Raw genomic sequence first — 23633 nt, forward strand, 5'->3', positions numbered from 1 at the left:
GTTCTCTTTCCTGCTGGTAAGTCTTTGGGTGCAGCCAGTGTGAACAATGTGAGTTAGTTTTAAGTTAGGAATAGTCACGAAAGTACGTTTGAAACTCAATATGGATGAGTGAAATATAAATACCCTATATATGCTATTACTTTATAAACTGTTATAAATGAAATACAGAGAAGGCAGACTCAGACATAAAACTGTGGCTTTATTTTTAACTATCATTAAAGCTTGTTTGGGTGGAATCAAGATTGTTCAAAATGAATCCCATCCATAATTTGCTTCTCTCTTACCAGCCCAAAGCCTTTCCCCACAACTTCTCATTCACGATGAAAATAACAGCATGCCAAGCAAAAAATATCAAATTTTTATTTAAGTACCATACAAAAGCAAACAAAAAATTCCACTCAAGTGCTGTGATATTTCATTTTATGTGTCAACTTGACTGGGCTACAAAGTGCCCAGATATTTGGTCAAACATGATTCTGAGTATTTCTGTAAGGGTTTCTGGATGAGATTAACATTTTATTTTTAACTTTTTATTGAAGTTCAGTTGATTTACAATGTTAGTTTCAGGTATAGGGCAAAGTGACTCAGTTATACATATACACACATATTTTTTCTTTTTAGATTATTTTCTATTATATGTTATTACAAGAAATTGAATATAGTTTCCTGTGCTATACAGTAGGTCCTTGTTGTTTATCTATTTTATATATAGTAATGTGTGTCTGTTAATCCCCAACCCCTAATTTATCCTTCCCTGCCCTTTCCCCTTTGTTTTCTATGTCCATGAGTCTGTTTGGGGTTTGTAAATAGAATTTATATATGTATTTTTAGACTCCACATATAACTGATATCATATGATATTTATCTTTCTACTTCACTCAATATGATGATCTCTAGGTGAGATTAATATTTGAATTGGTTGACTGAGTAAAGTAGATTGCTCTCCCTACTATGGGTGGGCCTGATCCCATCAGTTGAAGGCCTGAGTAGAACCACAAAGCTGACCACCCACTAAGTAAGAGAATTCTTCCTGCCTGACAGCCTTCAGGTCTGAGCCATCAACCTTTTTCCTACCTTCAGACTCAAAACTGAAATACTGGTTTTTCCTGGGTCTCAGCCTTCAAATTGGAATCATACCATAGGATCTCCTAGGTGTTGGGCCTTCAGGCTTGGATAGGAACTAAACCACTGGCTCACCTGGGCCTCCAACTTGCTGACTAACCCTGCAGATCTTGGGCCTTGCCAGCTTCTATAATCATGTGAGCCAATTCCTTATAATAAATAAATACATATATGTTTTCCCCGCCATATGTATATATATGTAGTCTGTTTCTCTGGAGAACACTAAAATAGGCACTAACAGAGAGAACTTCTGACAGACAGAATGATCCAGTTTCTGCTGGGTAGAACTGTGTACCCATCTGCAAGTTGATAGCCAATATCTCGACAAAGAGGGCAGATCACATACGTGGTGTGACTTGAGAGTGACTAGGGTTCTTTCTGCAAGCCACACCCAAAAATCAGATTCATTATTTTATCCTCACACTTGGTCTACCAACTTCCTATTTGAAATCCATACTTTCTGACATAAGAGGCTGTTTGCTACCCAAATAGTCAAGTCCTCCGATATCATGGTCTTACGGAAAAAAGGCTTCTAACTTTGGAGGCTAAAACTGCCACTTTTTCTAGCTGGGCCTCTCTGAATCCCAGAGCGGATTCAAAAGGGCCAGTGTAACAGATTGCCTTGCCCATAGCTGCCTTTTCAAGGCCACAAACAGCTGGGCTGCTCTGTTTGAAGGTGGGCTTCCCAGTTTCCTGATTGCTCTCCTGAGGTTTTTCAGGATTATGGCTACCATGTTTGAAGTCCCCATAACTGGTTATCATAAATAGGTAATTAGCTTTGAAAACATGTACATTAGCTCTGAATGTCACCAACTGTGCTGTAAACAGCATCAAGGAAATAGAAAAGAGTGATTGCATTTTTTTGTTTTGTTTTTAATCCCTCTGGCCTCCCTTCCCTATATTCCAGAAGAAAGAAGGAAGAGTGTGTGACCCAAAACATGTTTACTTTTAAAAAGCTGGCTTTGGGGACTAGAGGCCTGCCCTGAGAAAAGGAGAAAAGCAATTCTTCATAGGATAAGTAAGAAGTCAGGACTGGGCACCGTAACTCATGACTAACAGCCTGAGAGCAGGATGAGGCAGGATGAAGTTCTGCTAACCAGCCCCTCAAGTAGAGAGCCCTTGCATCTTGGTGACACACATTCAGCATCACCACCTAAACCTAGTCTGACTGTTCATTTGGTTCTCAAGAATTCTTTTAGGGCAATGGGAGTTGCAAGTCCCCAGAAGGAGAACAGAGTTTAGAACTGAGCCGTGGGAGGAAGGTGGTACAAAAGGAATCACAAAAGAGTCTGGGCTGGAGGAAAAGAGAGATGTTCCAGAAGCAGGTGCTGGGCCAGGAGACTGAAATCCAGGGCACTGGGCTGGTAATGAGGTCCGTCCCTAAAAAGAAGGAACCCTAAGTCCTTGAAGGGCTGGGCCAAGGTCAGAGGGCCAGGACAGGATCCTGTCTCTGAGTGGGAAGAGCTCCGGAGTCTGAGCAGCGAGCAGGGAAGGGTCCACCTTCAGGGCAACATCTCTATTAGCATGGCCTTTGTCTTCTGGCTTGGGCACAGTTGATCCCTCCAGTTTCTGGAGTTCAGAACAGATGATTAGAGGTGCTGTGTTTTTCCCTCCATCATGAAGGCAAGGTTCAAAGAAAGGGCGAAGGGGACCAGAGAAACTGTGGGTGAAAGTAAACATGTGGGATTGGTCCGTCACGTTGTAGAAGGAAATGACTCCTGCTTCATAGTCCAGGAAAATCCCCACGCACCGCGGGGGCTCTTTCAGGCGGAAGGAGGTCTGCGGGGACGTGAGGGCCTCGTACTCATTCCCACAATTCTGTCGCACGAGCCAGTGTCCGTTGGTGGGTGAGGCGGTGACCTTCCCCTTCCTGCTCACGGACTCACTACACACCCCGAGGGCCCACTTGGTCTTGTCTGTCACATACACCTCCCAGTAGTGACAGCCGGCCGTGAAGTACTCAGAGCCCAGGACACTGACGATGAAGTCAAATCTCTGGGGGTTGTCCGGCAAGGGCTGCCTTGTGTCTCCAAGCTTCACACATCTCCGGTCCTCAGACAGGATGAGTTTGGGATGCGCTGTGTCTGGGTCCAGGGTCACCGCCACTGCAGAGGGCCACAGAGAGATGAGGTTTGGGAAGTCTCAGTCTCAAGGGATCTTTGGGTAGTTATGGAGGGAATAAAAATCTCTAGGTCTGCAACCACTGTCATTGGCCCATTTTAGTTCATGGTGCCCTATCCTCCATGTGTCCTGGAACCAAAGAAAACTGTCTTCCAGTCTCTTAGATCTACTGGTAGTGTATTATGTGAAAGAGAGAAAAGTTTCTCAGCTGTCTGTGAAGCTGCCTTGATCCTTAGAAAATACTGCCTTTGTCTTTGACGGCCCAAAGGAACCAAATGTATGCTCATAAACAGACTTTGATGTTAGACCAGAAGCCAGATAGGATGCTTGAGTCCAGCTCTGCCGCATGCTAGTTATGTGAACTTGGACTTGTTATCCATCCTCAAATTTTAGTTTCTTTTTTTTTTTTTTAATTTTTTTTGGGGGGGGGTAATTATGTTTTTTTAAATTTATTTATTTATTTATTTATTTATTTATTTATTTAATGGAAGTACTGGGGATTGAACCCAGGACCTTGTGCATGCTAAGCATGCGCTCTACCACTGAGCAATACCCTCCCCCCACCAGACTTTACTTTCTCTATCTATAAAGTGGGAATAATAGCAGCACCTATGTTGTAGAGCTGTTGTGCAGATCTAATGAGCCAATGGATGAGAGAGTGCCTCATTCACGTACTGAGTGTGATGCTCATTTTCTTAGGTAAAATTATTGCTTATAATCCTCGTTTTAAAATGTTAATATAGAGAGAAGGATTATTCCTTAAAATTGTGGATATATGAGGGTCACCATGAGTCTCCCTCCTTCCCCAAGTAGAGATAAGAAGCTCTTCTTGGAGAGTTAAATCCAAGAAATGCAAACTGAGTCGAAGTCGTGGGAATGAGCCAGGTTATGAGCGTGAGAACTGTTTTTGAGTTCCCAGAATGCCACAGATGCCGACTCATTGATTCTGTTGCCCCTGCCTGAAGGAAAGCCCTGTGAACAGAAGGGGGATGAGCAGCCCGGAAAGCAGAGAAGGACAGAAAGCAGTGAAAATAACAGGTCTCATTCAAACAGCAGCAAAAAATGCAAACTATTTAGGAATAAATTGAAAAGAGATGTGCAAATCTTTTCAAATAAAACTATGAAAACTTTTCATAGTCTCCTTTGTTGAGGCATCTGCCCAACTCACTCCCCTCTCTGAGAATCTCAATCAGCATCCTCCCCCCCCAAGAAACTGATCTTCAGAGAAAGAAGGATGCGGCAGACGTGTAGATAGGGACAGGAGCACCAGCTATTTACCCAGTAGCGGGAAAGGAAGGACTTCCCACCCTGAAAGCACAGAGGAGACTACATAGGAAAAAATGGATAGATTTGACTACCGGAAAATGGAACACTCATGCATCAAAAAAAGGATAAGAAAATTAAAATGCAAATGAAAAGCTCAGAAAAATATTTTGTGAAAAACATGACAGAGTGAATACAGAAAAAAAAAATCTTCACAAATCAAAAAAGTAGCCAGAGTAGGACAGGAGCAGACAAGCCACAAAGATAAAATATGAATAACCAATGAACTTAAGAAAAGAATCTCAAAATTTGTAGAAAACCGACAAGAAGATCAAATGGAATATTTATGTGTTCTAAAAGAGGGGTGACTTTCTGAATCTAAGAGTGACCTTCTCAAAAGCACAAAGTTTTTTAAAAATTTGATGAGCAGGTAAACAAATTTGATTAAAAATTCTTTAAATTACAGTCTGCATTCCAAAAGAACAGAGCAATGGGCTCTAAAATGTGGATCAGTTTGACTGGTGTAACTTACCAAAGTGCAGCCGAGCCCTTCTCCAGCCTGAAAGACAGAAAAAGGGGTTGTTAAAGCGACGAGAAATGGAGACTTGCTGGTGAGGATGGCAGGGCGGGGAGCAGGGAAAGTGCATCTCACCTGAGTTTGCTGCTGCTCTTTTCAACTCTACAAAAGAAGAAACAAGGGGAATGAGCTATCACTGGAAGTCGAATCAACAGGAGATAAGCTGGTGTGGAAGTCACAAGAACAGGGGAACTTACTCAGATCACTCCGGAGTTTCTCTAAAGAATAAAAACAGTCAGACAAATCAAAACAAGGGCATCTAATTCCTGTGATGCTACAGTTCCATTCCAACCACATTCCCAGATCAGATCCTCAAGGTGATACCCTGAACTTCCCCCATGACAGTGACTTTGCAACAGCAGTGGCTCACCGCCGCAGAACAGGGGCCCCCAGAGATACTGCAGAGGGTCAGCAAGTTCCTGTGGGAACCAAACCTGACCGGCAGACTGAACAAACAACACATGTCACACACGTGAGGGATGGCAACATAAACTTGTGAAGATGTCGTGGGAGAAGAATAAAGTATAAGTTCATTTAAAATGATCATTGAATTTCCATGAGATTTTCTTATGTTTATTTCTCAATGTGAAATAAAGCAGACATGCCACATGTCTGACGATTTGTTGTTGTTATAAGGAGGTTCTCATGCATGAAAGGGTGGAGAGGCACCACTCCACATACTCAGTTTAATTCAGTGTAATGGGGATCCATCTACCTTGGGTCCCACCTAGGGGAACGTCATGCCTGAGTGACAGAAGGGTCTTCCAGATGGCTTCACCTATGGGAGGAACCTCTCTTCTTGCTAAAACGTTTCCCATTTAGAGACTAGGTAACAATTGCACAGGAAAGAGGATGGGGGACTACTCGAGAAAAAAAAAGAGGCCTTAGAGAGCCAAGAAATCCCCAACACTCATGGACCTGACCCCTCTCTTCTGCCCCAGGAGGTGAATCTGAGACTCTCAATCTAAAGCAAAGTCGTCAGCAGAAGAAGGTCTGCACAATGGATGAGGACCAGAACTTACTGAGGGCTTTTCGGAGCCTTCCTGAAAAACAGAGAGACACAAGTGAGCCCGTCCTGCCGCTTTATCGCCAGAGCCCAGGAAGGACCATCACTCCGTCCCCTCACAGCAGAAGGGATGGTGTTGATGCTGTCAGCCCCTCATCACATCTTCCAAAGGGCAGGCCGGGGAGTACAGTGGTGCTCATGCCACTTTGCAGATGGCCTGGACTACCCGGAACTTGGGGTTCCTCTTCCCTTCCTTTTGTCTGTCTGGTTTCATCTCTGCTGTCCATATGGGTGTTTCTGTTTGTAACTGGGTGTCCGTGAGTGTATGCCTTGCTGCCCGTTTATGACTGTTTGTAACATCTGTGGTGTAAAACGAGCTGAAAGCCTACCACTGACTTACTGACATGCTCCGTTACCTCTATAGTGACGCCCCCCCGCCCCCCCCGCAAAGAACAGCAGAGAAACACAAACCTGGAGACCCCAGGAGGTTTGGGCACATGGGTATATGCATCTGTGCTTTGGTGGAGTAACTGCAGCTTCTCTGGAAGGGTCATCCACCCACACTTCCCCTTAGCACTGGCCCTGCCACAGAGCTGAAATTAGACACTTGAGTTCACTGCCAGGCCCCGTGCTAAGGGCTGGGCATGGGTTAGGTGTTAGGCTTCAGGGCAGTGAACTTGAATATGATACGGCCCCTAGGAAGTCTTTGGTTTATTTTTACCATTCCCCCTACCAACAGCTTCCACATCTTGTGTCCTGTTCTTATGACTTAGGCCCCGAATCCTCTCAACCATGTGAGGTGCATGTAATTATTATTCTCATTCTACAGAGTGGTGGTCTGAGGCTCAGCAGGACATTCAATTTGTCCAGATCATCCAGCTAGCGAGTAGCCAAGGGGGCAGCATTCAAACCCAAGTCTGTCTGACTCCTAGTCGGAGGCCTTCACCCCTACACCACACTGTTCCTTCCCTTCTAGGACAGAACGGATTGAGTCCCTGAGGTGTGCACATTTTTACCAGCTTGGAGGAGGTGTGAAGGGGGGAGGGAAGAAGTGCCGAAATCACTGCATGTGGAGCCGTTTCTGAGCCAGTGACATGCCTTCACAACTAGACTTTCAAAGGGCAGAGCCCTGCCTGTTCTCTGGGACTCGAGGTAGCTTTTACCCTCAGTGGCCCAGAGCAAACATTCAATTAATGAAGACAAAATGGCAATAAGGGAAAGGGTCTAGGCACTGTAATAGGAGGTTTTGGGGTTTTTTTTTAAGTTGTCTTTTTCATCCTGAAAATAATCAGGTGAGGGGACTTAGAAGCCCCATTTTACAGACGAGGAAACCAAAGCTCAGAGAGTGAAGTAAATGGCAGATCTGAGCCAGGTGTTGCTGACTTCAGAGCCTGTGACCCTCCCACTGCATCACACCGCCTCTCTCAAAGCAAAGGTTGCATGGACCCCTGAGATTTTCATCCATCCCATAGGACTATTTTAATATATTTTAAGTAGTATATAGATATTCTTTCTAGGTGACTGGGAGAAAGGCTAATGAAGGGAGCTCATGATAATCCAGACCTAAAAATTTTGACCAGGGCATCCCGTCACCCACTGCTACCAACCCTATGACCCCCTTGATACTGGAAAGTAAATTCCAGTAATATTGACAGAGGATATATATATGGGGTGTGTGTGTGTGTATACATACACCACACATATAATGTATGTATAATAAGACTCTCAGCATTTACGTAGAAGGAGAAAAATACATTATTTGTTCACTGCCCCTTATTCTAGACATATAATTACCTTTTTCTTTTGCATGGGCTGAGAGAAGATTTTCTAGAGGAAGAAAAGTAAAAGAAAATGAAATTCTGAGCCATTACCTTGAGGGTCCCTGCCTCCTATTGAGTTGACAGGCTCTTGAACCTGTCAGCTTCTATCTCCACCTCCACCCGCTGATCCAGCCCTCATCATCTCTCATCTGGATGCCAAGATAGCAGCCCCCATGGCCCCCACATTCTGTCTTGCTCCCTCTGGTCTCCTTCAACACAGCAGCCCGAGAGAGCTTCTTGAAACACGATTCTGGTCGGGAGAGCCCCTTCACAGCTTCACCACTGCCTGGCGGAGAAAGACGAAAACCCTTCACATGGTCTACAAGCCTCTCATACTGGCCCTGCCTAAATCTGCAGCGTCACCTTCTGCCACCTTTCCCCTCACTTTTGCACCGTGTTTCTTTCTCAGGCTCTTCTTTCTGCTGCGGATGGTTTTCTATTCCCTCTCCTCCAATGCATGTCCGTCCTCCAGATCAAACAGCACTTCCTCCGGGGACTCCCCTTCCATCCCTGAGGTCTGGCTGGTTGGTTCCACCTGGTCACTGTCTTCCCAGCCTTCAGAACATCCATGTGTGGCATTTGTACACATTTATTTGTGTAGTTATTGAATTCATGTATACATGCCTGGCTAGACTGAAAGTCCCAAGACTGTGTTGTCTTTCATCCACCACCGTATTCCCAGCATCTGGTGTAGTCTGCACCACTTAGTAGACAGCTATCAATGATTTGTTGAATGAATAAAGCATCTCCCGCATTAGGTCTGCACAGCTCCTCCAGCGTAAGATCAAACCATGAGCTCACAGGCAAAATCACCACGCATATTGGAAGGCAAGCTAGTACAAGAGTCAGCAGAAACTGGAAACAGTGGGTTTTGACCCCACCACCACAACCACCGTCACCACCAAGGACAGCAGATGCTGGGATTTTCGGGTACAGGATTTAGATTCGTGGGCTCTGGGGACACACAAATGAACAAAACAGAGAAACATCCCCACCCAGCCTGGGACACTTACCTACCTCCATCACCTGTTCATAGAGAAGCTCCTCTGGTAGGGAGAGAGAAAGAAAGAGCTGTCAGCTCAGTTTGAGGGAGGGCCTTCTCTAACAGGCAGAACTGTCCAGGGACAGCAAGCCACCTAACTAGGACTTTGCTCCTTGTCACTGTGGGTTTGTGACCTTTGCAACAATGAGATTCTGTGAAATGGTACCATATTTATGAGTGTTTTATCCAATGGGTAGAATTGGGTTTCCTAATTAATTAGACAGCTGGCATGATGTGTTATTTTCTAATTTCTCAAAAGATGAGATTTCACAATTTCACGTTCTTTGATCCCCTCTGCAGTGTAGGTCCCCAGAGCATGGCTCTACCAGTCTCCCAGCCAACCTACAGATAACTGTCCCATCTATGTCTGCTTCCTCCTGGCCTTTTCCTAGAGAGGCCACAGTCCCACTTCCTGCCAGCCTGGGCCGCCTTACTACTTAGTTACCTTTTGATTTTCTTTGCTTCCAGATGAAGTTAACGCCCACAATGATGAGAAGCCCCAGGACAGGCAGGATCACAGCAAGAGCCACTTCTGATGAGGAGAACCTCGCTGGAGACGGGGCTGAAACAGAAACCACCCATGACCACCCTCTGAGAGCTTCTCCCATTCCCGGGGTCCCATCTCACATGGCAGGTCATGCAGGTGCCTCCTAACTGCTTCCATCACCTCTACAAAGAGGCCTCCAGCCAAGTCAGTGAGGCTCTTTGCTTCTCCTGTAATTCAAACCCCAGATGACCAGGGATGACTTGAAGGTGAGATGTTTCTCTCTCAGGTTTGCTTTCAGTGGTCCTGCCCAAAGACACGGAGTCAAACTTGGCTTCTCAACCACAATCTCATCCTGTCCTTTATGGAAAAATTCCCCAGAGACTGGAGATTTGGAGGTGCTTCCTTGGGAATCCCCTACAGCCTTCTCATGAGCACCCAGCCACTTCCCCTTCAAATCCTCACTCTGAGGTAGAACAGCAGTCAGCAACCTCTTTGCCCTGAGCCCTGTCTGCAGGGGCAAAATCATCTCTGTGGTGCTCCAGCAGCAAGCTGAAAGTCTAGGCAGCGGAGAAAGGAGAGGGGAAAGAAGAAATAGAGGTGAAAAAAGCAGCAGAAGAGGCTCTGTGATAAGTGGCAAAGAGCTTAAGCTGGATGTGAGCCCTTGCTCAGTACCACGTGACCCTCAGCAAGAGATGGAGGCTCTCGGAGCCTGGCTTGCCATCTGCAACATGGGGGTGGTGAGGAACCCTGTCCCGTTGGGTGGTCGGGAGATTTGACGAGATCAGGCATGTAAAGTGCTTAGCACTTAGTGAAAGGCAGTGGCAAAAGTAAGAGAAGGGAGGGGGGCAGGGGGAGAAAAGAAAAAAGGGATTGGCAGAGGTCCATGACCCCACCCCACCCGGGACCCCAGACCACTGTCTGTCTGTCTTGACTCTAAAACCGCTCTGCTCTGCCACAGGGCTCCCTGTTCCAAGGGTCTAAAAGAGTCACACCCACTTTGACCCACTAATTCTACCTCCAGAAAAACACTTTAAGAAAACAATCAGAATCACTTCCCAAAATATGTGCCAAGATATTCATTGCATCATTAATTATAATGTGAGGAGAAACTGAAAACCATCCAGATGTCCAGAAATAGGACTTTGATTAATTGTATTATGCTATAACCACACAATGAAATACTATGCAGCCTTCAAAAATCACACTGCAAAGAACTACTTAAGGACGTGGGTGAACAATGCTCATGGCATTGTAAGTGGATGGGTCAAAAAATAAACCTGGGTGGAAGAATGCATATATATAAACACAGGGACTCTCACAGATACACACACACAAAAAAAACTCTTGAAAGAAATGTCCCCAAATGTGAGCAGTGGTTCTCCCCAACTTAGGAAATTATAAACTTTTGGGGTTTCTTTAAAATGTTCTGTATTTTTTCAGTTTTTCTACAATAAACGTGTTATTCCTGGAATTTTAAATATTCAAAAATGCTTAATGAAGTTTCCACCAACATAGGAGTTTTCTCTGAAACCACCAGGGGTTTCAAGCCTGTCTTCCAGCCTGCGTTTACCTGCTATGACCATGGCTGTGGTCTTCTCTTGGCCGAGCGCCCCATTGCGGATGGTGCAGGACACATTCCCCAGAATGCTGTCCCTGACTCTGTTGGACACCGCTGCTCGGAAGAGGCCAGCTTCGTCCAGGGAATGGGTCTCCAACAGGGATGGAAACACCCTGCCCTGAGGGTCTCTCCACTGGACCCAAGGCTTTGGGAACCATCCCGCCGACCTGCACACCAGCTGGATCCATCCAGCGTCGTAGCTTTCCACGTGGATGTAAGGGTCGGAGCCTAGAACTGAAGAGGAGAGACGCTGGGCATGTCCTGGGCAAGGGCGCTCCCCGCCCCAGCCCTCTTCTCGCTCCCACAGCCTTCGGTGCTGAGCGGGGAAGGAGGGGCGGCTGATAAAGGCACTTGAATGCCTGCCCTCTCCTTCGCTGATCTTCCAACAGGAGACAGTCTCTGGCTTCATCCTAGTACCTTTCCAAATCTACATCTAGCAGCAACTGCATCCCATGATTCAGATCCTGGGGCCACCTCAGTCCCCCTTGAATAATGACTAACCTGCAACCTGCAGCGTCACGGTGCCCTCTCGACTCAGGTTTCCGATCTGGACCTGACATCGGTACCGCCCCCGATCCTCCAGCCGGACATGGTGGATCCTCAGAGTGACACTTCCCTCTCGGGCGTCTCTCACCAACGCCGTCCTCCCCTTATATTCCGGCATCACGCCTTCCTCCAGGTCCTTCCCTTCCCGGAATACGTGAACAAGCTGGGAGAGACCCAGCCCCGGGGTCCGCAGCCACCTCACATCGGAGGGTATGGTAACGGGCCAGAGCGGGAGAGGGCAGAGCAGCTCGGCTGTGCCCCCTAGCGGGGCCACGTGGGACTGGCCGGCATCCCCTGTGCGGTGCGAACGAAAAAAGGGGCAAGGCGGTTTGGAAGAGATGGGAGAGAAAGCTTGGCAACCGAGGTGCGAGGGAATATTTGGGGGAAGGACAGCTCCTGGGTAGGGCATTGGAAACCACTGGGGGAAGAACAGAACCCAAGAAGAAACAAGGCCTCTGGCCAGGCCTCTTTATTCTTGGAACACCTCTGTCAGATGTCCCAGAAAGGGAAAGAGAGGTTCTGAAACTCTTACCCGACACGTGCAAAGGCAGCTGGAGGAAGACGAGTGTGATGAGGCATCTGGAGAGCCAGGAGCGAGAGGAACTTGCCATCTTCACCTGGACTAGGAGGACAGACACAGGGAGACATCAGAAAGGATTGGCAAGTTTGATGTGAGAAAGGGTACCACCTAGGAGGTGGGGCAGAGATGGAGGCTGTAAAGGGTAGGCTCTGGAAACACACAGACCAGGTGTTGAATTCCAGCTCTGCTACTTACTTCCATGTAACCTTGTGACAATTTCTCTGAGACTCAGTTTCTCCATCTTTGAAATGCATAAAATAACTGTGCCTCCTGGCAGGATTATTGTGAAGACTGAAGGAGCTAAGTGCTCAACACAGAGGTTGGCATCATGGTTAAGTCTCTAAATGCCATGAGTGAGAACGATGGTGGAGATGAGATGAGTGAGGACCAGATGGCAAGACAGTGTGCTCTAGAAGGCATCAGGAGAAGTCTGAAAGAATGAGAACTTATACCCAAAACTAGCCAGGTAGACACCGAGTATTGGCCTCTTTTTGCATTTAGTGTCCCAGGCTGGGCTTGGGAAGCACCTGTTGCAAGCCAATCGTGGATCCATAATACAGCCTGGAGCTCTTCCCTGACAGCCTTTCAAGTGTGACACTTGAGAAACAACAAACCAAGGCATTGCATCATGAAGGCACTAATCCTACAAACTCAGCGTCTGGAGTTCAAGTCTTAGCTCCACCTGGTACTAGTTCTGTGTCCCTGGAAAAGTTATACAACATCATTGAGCCTTCAGTTCTTAATGTATAAAGGGGGAACCTTCTTCACAGCTGAATGTGAGGGTTCAAGGAGATGACGTACGTAGAGCACTTGCCACAAACGCCTGGCAGATCAAGCTCCCAGTTAAGTGCATTGCTGTTGTTACTACTAAACTGAAAGAGGACGATCATCCCTGGGAAGTGTGGGCCACTGTGTGCATTCACCACAGGGAGACCCTAAAGGATTCCCTCCTACAACTTTTCCCCTCCTACTTGCTACAGACTGAAATTCCTTGAGTGGGAAACAAATCTTTCATGCCACCCCCGGGGAAAAGTTTAAATGCAAACACTCGAAGAAGAGAGAACTTGTCTTTTAAATTCTCTCTGACATTTGAAATCATTTCCAAAGAGGAGGTTTTTTATAGAAGTCATCAGGGTGGGACCCTGTAGGTCTGAGGATAGGGCAAAATGAAGCTTGGGAGAGGTGGGCCTGTCAAAGTGAGGTTGGGAAACTGAAGAGGAACTCAAGCTTTGAACACATTTCCAATTCTGTTTTTCTCAAGGCAAACAGCACACTGGTTTAAGGCTGTTTTGTTTGGTTTTGTTTTTAAATCATGATGCATATAACACACGCCTCAAATCCCCCAGTGTTACAAATGGCAACGTAACACTAGGACATGGTAAAGTTAGGATTACAGTTAGGATGCTTTTTTTTTTTTTTATGTTTCTTTTCTTTCTTTCTTTTTTTTCCCTCTGCCTCTATCCCTGCCACTTTCCTACAGGTTACCGGCTACTCAGAAGCTGAACAAGAGAAGTTAGGTAACTAGGGTGGAAGGTGGAACTTTATGAAGAAAGTTCCCCTGATAAATGTAAAACATAATTTCACTTCCTAAAGCTCAACATACATGATACAATTTGGAGACCACTGACACCTTAACAATATTGAGTGCTGTGGCTCATAAATGTGGCTTCTCTCTCCACTTATTTAGGTCTTCAATTTCTTTCAGCAGTGTTTTATAGTTATCAGTGTATAGAGATCTTGTGTGTTTTCTGTCAGATTTACTAAGTATTTAATATTTTGATGTTATTATAAATGGTAGTAATTTATTAATTTTAATTTCTGATTTTTCATGTAAAAATACAGTTGATTTTTGTATATTTTGTCTTATATCTGTGACCTTGATAAGCTAAGTTACAAGTTCTAGTAGCATTTCTATAGATTGCATAGGATTTTCTACATAAAAGATTGTATTGTCTATGAATAAAGACAGTCTTACTTCTTCCTTTGTAATCTGAATGTCTTTTATTTCCTTATCTTGTCTTATTGCCTTGGTTCTCTCCTGATCCTAGGGGAAACAGCCCTTCTTTCACCGTTGAGTTTAATGATGGCCACATCATTTTCATAGATGCCATTCATCAAGTTGAGGAAATTTCCCTCTATTTCTAGTTTACTGAGAGTTTTTATCAAGAATGGATGTTCATTTTGTCAAATGATAGGTCTGTATCTATGAAGATGATCCTACAATTTTCCCTTTTTTTGTTGAAATACAGTTGATGTACAATATTATATAAGCTTCATTTGTAAAACATAGTGATTCAAAATTTTTTTAAGTTATATTCCATTTATGGTTATTATAAAATATTGTCTATATTGCCTGTGTTGTACTGTATATCCTTGTAGCTTATTTATTTTATACAAATGGTTTTTAATTTTAGTTTGTTAATATAGTAAATTATATTCATTTTTTTCAATGTTATACCAACTTTGTATTCTGGGGGTAAACCACAGTCAATCATGAAATAGTATCTGTTTTATATACCTTCAGATAAAATTTCTTTAAATTTTAAGAATTTTTAGTGGGGAGGGTATAGCTCAGTGGTGGAGCACATGCTTAGCATGCCCAAGGTCCTGGGTTCAATCCCCACTACCTCTACCAAAATAAATAAATAAACCTAATTACCTCCCTTTCAAAACAAAAAGCAAACAAAAAACTCAAAAAAAAATTTCAAAATTAAATTTTAAGAATTTTTGCCTCTATGTCCATGAAGGATATGGGTCAGTACTTTTCTTGTAATTATCTTTTTCTAATTTTGGCAATTAGGGTAATGCTGGTCACAAAGAATGAAATAAGAAGTGCTCCCTCCTCTTTAAATTTCTAGAAGAGTTTGTGCAGCATTAATATTATTTCTTCCTCAAATTTTTGATGGAACTTACCAGGAAAGCACCTGAGCCTTCAGTTTTCTTTATGAGAAGGTTTGTAACTAACATTCAATTTCTTTAATAAATACAGGGTAATTCAGGTTATCTATTTCTTCTTCTTGAGTGATTGTTGGTAGTTCGAGTCTTTCAATTTGTTTAATTAGTTGGCATAACTATGTTCATAATATTTCCTTATTATTCTTTCACTATATGTGGAAACTGTAGTGATGTCACCCCCTCTCATTCCTGATATTGGTCATTTATGTCTCTTTTTTCTTGATTAGTCTGACTAGAGGTTTATCAATTTTATTGATCTCAAAGAACCAGGTTTGGTTTCATTGATTGTTTTCTATTGTATTAATTTCTGCTCAGATCTTTATCACTTCCTTTCTTCTGCTTACTTTGGGTTTAAAGTGCTCTTTTCCTTGTTGCTCAGGTCCTTGATTTGAGATCTTCTTTCCTAATATTGTCATTTAGTACAATACAGATGACTATATTAGCCATCTTTTCTAATATAGTTATTAGTCATTTAGCCATAAGTTTCTCCTTAGGTATTGCTTTAGTGCAGCCAACAAATTTTGATACGTAGTGGTTTTCATTTTCATTACATTCAAAACACTTTTTAATTTCCCTTTTAAGTTTTGCTTTGACCTATAGGCTATTTAGAGATGTGTTATCTACTTTCCAAATATTAGAAAATTTTCAAGATGACTTTCTGTTATTTCTAATTTAATTCTGTTGTGGCCAGAAAACATACTTTGTATGACTTGGATCCTTTTAAATGTATTGACTTGTTTTATGTGCTAGCATATGCTCTATTTTGGTAAACGTTTCATGTATTTTGCTGTCATTGGGTAGAGTGTGACCAGTGAGATATGAGACCTTAGCTTTTTCATTAAAGCTGATGAAATTCCATTAATCATAATGTCATCTGAAAAGAGCAGAGAGCAAGCTGGTGATAACACCCACAAGAATCTAAGGCTTACATTGTAAAATGATTACAAATCAATAAAAAATGTTAAAAAAAAAAAAAAAAGAATCTAAGACTAAATAAAACCAAATGGCAAAAGAAAGGCTTATATCCCTAGTGGACTGACGACTGGAGTCAGATGGCTTGGTTTTGGTCTTGGCTTGGTCCTTGGTTTGCAACTTTGAGCAAGTCACTTAAACTCTTAGGCCCTGAGTTTTCATCTTGAAAATGGGAAATTCACTTATATTTGCTGAGTTCATTCTAAATTGGGAAGTAACAAGAGGTAAGGAAATGTATTTGCCTTTTGATCCAGTAAGAAATGTTCTGGAAATCTACTCTAAGGAAAAAATATGAAATATAAAAGTTTACATGACCTCAGCAGTATTTTTATAGTAGTGAAAAACTGGACCATCGACAGGTACATCAGTAAGGAAGTGACTAAGTAAATTATGATTCATCAAGACTATGTTGCAAGTGAAAACTAATAATGATGTGTTAGAGGCAAAACACAAAATAATATACTTACAATGACTATAACTACATTAAGGTGTGTAAGAAAGGAACTAAGTAGTGGAAACATGGGCGATTTTTCTCATCTCTATTTCCCAACTTATTAATAAAGTGTAATATATTGATGAAAAATGTGTAACACAAAACTAAATTTAGCAAAAGTAATATTTATTTAATCAAAGAACTTTGACTAGATGAAGTTTCAAATTCCTTCCCAGCTCCAATGTGCTATAATTCTGCTTCGTGAAAAGGAAAAACAACATTTCAAGAGTGTCCTACTTTCAGTTCTCCACTAGAAATCACTTAATTTGGAAACTTAATGCTTCAGATTACAAAACTATTGAGTTAAGAGGAGGATTAGTCAGATTCTATTTCTGAGAGAGCCTTCAGTGGGTGGAGCAATGGGGAGGGAGAACCATGGTATTTGATGGACGTTTCCAGATCAGATGGGGAGAAGAAACCAAAGAACGGGAGAGGAAACTAAATGATGGCAGAGGGGAAACAGGGTAGAAGAAAAAGACTGAAAAAGTAAAAAGGTAAACAGATGGTGACTAAGAGTTTTCCATCATCAGCTGTCTAGGTACCACTTTTGCTGTAAGTCACCTGTAGGACACCAGGTCCCGAAAATCATTACATGTATTTTTTCATTGCCATATCTAGAATTTTAATTTTTTCTTGTATCCATCCTACTTGAAGGAACTAAAAGCCCTCTCTTCTCACTATCTCCCCTAGTCTTTGGCCTCTAACTCCCTCAACTCTGGGAGCCCCTCACATTACCCTCTGGGATGGGCACTCCTTGTCCCAACAGGCTCCCACCCATCAGCCAGCTCCAACTCACCTCCAGGATAGCCCCATGGCATTTCAGCTATCTTTCAGTTTTTACTGAATAAAATTTTTGCTTTTTCTATCCTACTTATTATAGAAAATCTGGAAATTACAAGAAAAAAAGACAAAAATGTTTTAAATCATCTGTAATTCCTCCACCCAAAGAGAAAATGGTTCTTCAGATATTTTTTCCATGGATGTATACAACCTTTTTAAAAAGTAGGGCTACACTGTATGTATTATTTTGATACCCAACATTCTCACCAAGAACTTGGTGCATTTTCCCATGCCATTCCAATATTCTTTTAATGATTTCAATGTTCCATGATGAATATGCAAGAATTTTAAAAATAATTCCATATTATAGGATATTTAGTGTTTTTCCCAATGCATTGCTATTCAAAGCTTTGCTACAATTGGCAGTGAGTAGATTGAGGGCCAAGTTATAAGGCTTAGTCCTAGTCTTGGCTGGGTCCCTAATTGTGTGACTTTGTAAATTTAAGGAAGTCACTTAAACTCTTAGGCCTTGAGTTTCCCATCTTTAAAATGGTGAGACTTCTCATTTGCACTGCCAAACTGCCCTCCAGAGAGGTCATATCAATTTACCAAAATGTATCATACTGTTTGTTTCTCCACAACCTTGCTATCACTGCTGTCATTTTAAAAAATTTTTGTCATTTTAATGAGTAACCAAATCGTTATCTCTTTAAAAATAATTAATGCTGTTTCATTTTAATTTGTATTTCTTTTTTTTTTCCCCTCCACACTGGACTCAACCTTAGGAGACTGGCAGCACCTGTGAACCCTAATTTGTATTTCTTTGATTATTCGTTTCTTATTTGGACTTTGTCCATTACCTGCCTTTATACTTTGTCCATTTTTCTATTTGGGCATTTGTCTCTGAAATGGGTTACAAAATTCTTCACATAGTTATTATCTTTTTTTCTACTATACATGTTGGAAATATTTTTTCCCATAGGAAGTCACTTACATTTAAGTTTGAAATAGTTTAATTTCAAAAACTTCTAAATCATAAAAAACATGCAACGGAAGTTCCCTTGATAACTCCAAGCAGCTTAAGAGGATCCTGGGAATCTACAGATGATCCGTCTGAAAGCACAGAGCTCAGGACAGGGCTGAGAGAGAGGGCTAAGAAAGTGATGGCTCTGATGCTTAACAGTGATGACAGTGCTACCAGAGAAGAGTCTTTAGACAAAGCCGATCAAGCCTCCTAGTTACTTGTCCCCTTTCATGCCCCTCATTTCCTGTTGCCTCATTTCATCCTCTAAAATGTTCTTGTGAGTATGGAGAAAGGGGATAGCTTCTCCAACGAACCTGAGGATCCTGAGAAAGTCCAAGAACTAGGAAGAATTGAGAAAGGAGAGAGGGAGGAGGACTCACCACCTTTGGAGCTGGGGGCCCTTTGTCCGTCACCGGCTGAGCTGGCGTCTCCAAGCTGGAACCATCCCTCCGCCCACTCAGGGAGATCAGGCAGGCATCAGGCAGAAGCATCAGGAAGGGCTCTGCAGGTGGGCCTGGGGAAAGTTCATCTTTTATTTGATGCTGGCAGCTCTCAGCCAGGGGCTTCCTCTGCCCCACAGACTCCCTTCCAGTGTCCCTATACCCCAGCAAGCCACACCCTGCCTGCCTGCCCCTGATAAAGAAACTGAGCAAAAAGAGGCTTCCTAAGAGTGAGGGAGCCTTCCAGTGCCACTGAGGTAAAGGGCCTTTGCCCCTCAGCTCCCTTTCCCTCCCAAGCTAAGTGCAAAGTGATTGCCTTTGATACATTTTGATCCTATCACACCCTTTCTGAAAAGCTTGCTTCTCTTTCCTTTCTAAATCAGAGTAAAACTGAAGATCGGTTTCAAAGAACCACCAGTTAGCCACCTTCTATAACTCACCACCTTTATCTCCAGCTGCACCCTGATGTGTGCTTTCTGACAAACAAACTTGCTTACTGCCCCCAACATGTGATAAACGCTTTCCCTCCTACCTTGCTTTCAGAATAGCCACAATTTTATATTAATAAGATCCATAATTGTATCCTTTTATGTATTTTTAAACTTTATAAAGATGGAGCACATCATATGTAATACCCTCCCTGTGTTTTCCTTTTTTCACTCAACATTAGTTTCTCAGTCTAGCAGACACCGGTGATGGCTCACACCATGTCTCCTCAGCTCACCCAATTTCAGGGTAGCTGAGACTCGCGGACTGGGTATTTACTGTTGAAAAATATCCACGTTTAAGTGGACCCAGGTAGTTCAAACCCACGTTGTTCAAGGGTCAACCGTACATGCACTTCCCAATTGAATGCAGTAACTGGTATGAGCTAATAGCTGTCGTCTGTTAAGCCAGACACTTAAAGGACTTACAGAAATGGAAAACATTCTTCTATTTTCTTGTTTCAGAAAATAGTTGTTTTTCATAAAACATGGTATGTTGACATGTAATGTGTTTATTATTTTTGTTCTTAAATGAGGTTATAATTTAAATATCTCAGTTTTAATTCCTAATATGGCAAATTTCAAAAAATATAACCCATGTAAACTAAATCTCTTTGGGGCCCTCATTCATTTTTAAGGCACATGGACAAATACATACTTCATGCCATTACTACACCTATCAAAATTGACAGTAATCCCTTTATAGAATTTGATAGCCAGTCTATGTTCACATGTTTTCAGTGGTGTCAAATATGTCTTTTTACTAATGGTTTGCTCAAACCTGAATCCAAACAAAGTACATACATTGCATTTTGTGGCTAAACTTCCTAAGTGTCTTTATTCCATAATGATTCCTCTGCCCTTCCTTTAAAAGTTTTCCTTATACCTTTGATTCATGGTAATTTGTCTTGTACAATGTCCCTCATTCTCAACTGGGTCAATTGCTTTCTTGCAGTATTATTTATTTCTCCATCTCTCATATTTCATGTAAACTGGAAAGCTGGAGGTTTGATCAAATTCAGGTTCACTTCTGAGCTTTGTGACCTGGATGAGAGCCTTAACCTTTCTGTCTCTGTTTCCTTACTATAAATTTTTTTACATGTCTTTTTTTTCCTCAGGAAATTGACTTTTTAAAATTTTATCATAGCCTCATACATTAGAATGCTTAGAAAGAGAAATAAGCCAGTCACTTTTCTTAACTTATATTCCATTTAGAGTTATTATAAAACAATGGCTATGTTTCCTATGCTGTACAATATATCTTTGTAGCTTATTTATTTTATACATAGTAGTTTGTACCTTATTGGTAAATTGAAGCTAAGAATGGTAACTCCCTCACTGGGTGTAAGGATTATATTAGTTAAAGCATGTAAAAATATTTGGAACAGTTCTTTACACCCAATAAATGGTAGCTATTGTTATTATCTGAGGAAAGTCTCCAACTTGAAAGCCAGAGACCAAAATAAACAATGGAGACAATCTAGGAAGTGGTAGAAAGTGGCAGAAAATTACAACTGATATCCTCAGAAACGCAAAATAAAGAAGATCCTGAATCCACAACACAAAAGCAAGAGGCTACCAAAAGGAAAGTCAGGGAAACAGGAAAAACTCTTGGAAACTAAAATTTTATAATAGAAATAAACCAATTCAACAGAAAAATCAGAGGATAAAGTTCAGGAAAATGTCTCAAAAAGTTAAAGTAAAAAAAAAAAAAAGGGAGATGGAAAATGAGAGGGAAAAGATGAATTAAAAAACCAGACAATCTAACACACAGAAAATTTCTCAGAATTGAAGACTATGTTTCCTGATTGAAAGAAACCAATGAGTCCCTAGTGCAATGAATGATAGACCTATATTATCACTTACCATGATGAAGGTTTAGGACACCAACGATGAAGGAAAGATATATGTCCTAAAAGCTTCCAGAAACAAATGAACAAATAAAAATTACACAGGAAGTAACAGAAATCAAAATCATTCAGACTTTTCAAGAGTCTAGCCACATGAGAAGCTAGATGATGATGGATCAATGCCTTTAACATTCTCAGGGAAAGTGATTCCCAATCTGGAAATCTGTACCCCACCCAGCTGTCAGTCAAGTGTGAGAGCAAAATAAAGCCATTTTTAGGCAAGCAAGGTCTCAAAAACTTACCTTTCATGAACCTCTTCTGAGGAAGCTACTGGAGAATAAGATCCTCCATAATGAGAAAATAAACCACAAACAGAAAGATCCAGGAGACAGGGGATTCAGCACAGGAAAAGAGATGGGATTATTTAGTTAGGATAATTTAAAGGGTAAACTGACTCTGTGTCTGTGTCTGTGTCTCTGTCTCACACACACACACACACACACACACTTCTAACTTATCCTCTTCCTCATCTTTTCCCAAGACAACTTATGATAACATCACTTTTATCAGTGGCTCCCCACTTTTTCCAGTCTTCCAGTTTGGCTTTTCCACTCCTTCATTCCCTACATCCAGTCATTTTAGTCTTTTTTTTTTTTTAAAGCCTTCCAAAGATCCCTGCCCTGTCTCCAGCTGTAATCTAAACTTTATAAATTGTACAACGTGATGCAAATGTAAAATACACTATTATGTCAAGATTTCTGAAACAGACTCTTGTTCCCTTTTCTCCACATCCTCGTCATCCTGTTATTTGTGTGTGTGTGTTTTGTTGTTTTTTTTTTTTTTTTTTTTTTGATGATAGCCATGATGACAGTTGTGAGGTGATATCCCATGTGGTTTCAATTTGCATTTCTCTGATGATTAGCAATGTTGAGCATCTTTTCATGTGCCTGTTGGCCCACCTGCATGTCCTCTTTGGGAAAATGTCTATTCAGGTTTTCTGCCCATTTTTTAATCAGGTTGTTTGTTTTTTTGAAGTTATGTTGTATAGGCTGTTTATACATTTTGAATATTAACCCCTTATTGTTCATATCGACTGCAAATATTTTCTCCCATTGGTTGTCTCTTCATTTTGTTGATAGTTTCCTCCTTAGAAAGGTTTACCATCTTAATCATTTTTAAGTGGTAATAACAGTGGTATTAACTATATGCCTATTGTTTTGCAACTGATGTCTACAACTTTTTCATCTTGCAAAACTGAAACTTTACATCCATTGAACAACTCCCCTTTCCCCCACTCCCCCAGTGCCTGGCAATCACTATTCTACTTTCTAAGAGTTTGACTGTTTTAGGTATCTCACAGAAATGGAATCATGCAGTATTTGTCTTTTTGTGGGGTTGTGCTTATTTTCAAGGCTTCTGACATGCCGTGCTAAACTGGCTTCCAAAAAGGTTGTAACCACTTACACTTTGACTGAAAATGTTTGAGTGTTCATCCGGGCTACACTTTCACTGTTGCTTAGAATCCATCCTTTGTTTCAATTCTTGCCCAGTCCTTAGACGTACAAAAGGAGCAGCCTTGAACATGTTTTCCTTTGGACAGGCCATTGTCCTATCCTAAATCCTGGCTGAAATACTGGTTGGGGCACTTACTAGCTGTGTGACCTTGGACAAGTTACTTAACGTCTCTGTGCCTCTGTTCACTTATTTGCAAAATGGGAACAATAATATTATTATGGACGTACATTATTATGCGTACTTACTATGAGGAATAAATAAGTAATAAATATGAAGCTCTAAGAAGAGTACCTGGAATATAATAAAGCCCAGAAGACAGGTAGCATTATTGTTGTTGTTGTCATTATTCTTACTAGACTGTGCAAGATTTCTGTCAAAGCATTTATCTACCATTTTGTCCAATCCTTGCTAATCTAATAAATGAAAAATGATAGCCAGGTATCTTTATTTGTAAAATTATTGTAAATAATTATAAAATTGTAATTGTAAAAAATTGTCATTGTAAACTTATTGATTATGAGTGAACCTGAACATTTCCCTTTGTTTATATTGGCTATTTATACTTCTCTCACTATTTCCTTTTCAAAGCACTGTGGCAAACAGGCTCTCATTTGACCTTCCTAACAAGCTCCTAAATCAAGAAGGCGGCAATCACCATTCCTATTTTTCGAATTAAAAACTGAGGCTTAGAAAGCTACAATTCTAGTCCCAGGTTTCAGATCTCACCCTTCAAGGCCGAGCAGCTACCCGAGAATATAATCCCGGGAAAAGCTTTTATTACTCGTTCCCACCCACTCCAGCCCCAGCCCCAGCCCCAGCCCCAGCCCCAGCCCCAGCCCCAGCCCCAGCGCCAGCCCCAGCCCCAGCCCCAGCGCCAGCCCCAGCGCCAGCCCCAGCGCCAGCCCCAGCGCCAGCCCCAGCGCCAGCTCCCGGGCGT

General features: G+C 42.1%; 1 protein-coding gene across 5 annotated transcripts; it reads right to left on the reverse strand.

Annotated features, from left to right (window-relative positions):
* Positions 1–337: 337 nt before the first annotated feature.
* On the reverse strand, positions 338–23519 carry ERMAP (erythroblast membrane associated protein (Scianna blood group)). Of its 5 annotated transcripts, XM_074376672.1 has the most exons (14): positions 21484–23519; positions 21198–21250; positions 18787–18920; positions 12135–12219; positions 11558–11896; positions 11009–11290; positions 9397–9513; positions 8923–8955; positions 7884–7916; positions 6106–6126; positions 5281–5301; positions 5159–5185; positions 5039–5065; positions 338–3227 (listed from the first exon to the last, which is right to left on the reverse strand). In XM_074376672.1, the coding sequence occupies exons 3-14, from the start codon at positions 18895–18897 to the stop codon at positions 2503–2505; spliced, it is 1821 nt and encodes a 606-aa protein (XP_074232773.1). In that variant the 5' UTR covers positions 18898–18920; positions 21198–21250; positions 21484–23519; the 3' UTR covers positions 338–2502. The 5 variants fall into 5 exon arrangements, with proteins under 5 accessions (XP_074232773.1, XP_074232774.1, XP_074232775.1 ...); XM_074376673.1 differs by lacking the exon at positions 21198–21250 and having other exon boundaries at positions 18787–18908; positions 22646–23519; XM_074376674.1 differs by lacking the exon at positions 6106–6126.
* Positions 23520–23633: the final 114 nt, after the last annotated feature.

Source organism: Camelus bactrianus, chromosome 13 (genome assembly GCF_048773025.1).
Source record: "Camelus bactrianus isolate YW-2024 breed Bactrian camel chromosome 13, ASM4877302v1, whole genome shotgun sequence".
NCBI classification, from domain to species: domain Eukaryota; kingdom Metazoa; phylum Chordata; class Mammalia; order Artiodactyla; family Camelidae; genus Camelus; species Camelus bactrianus.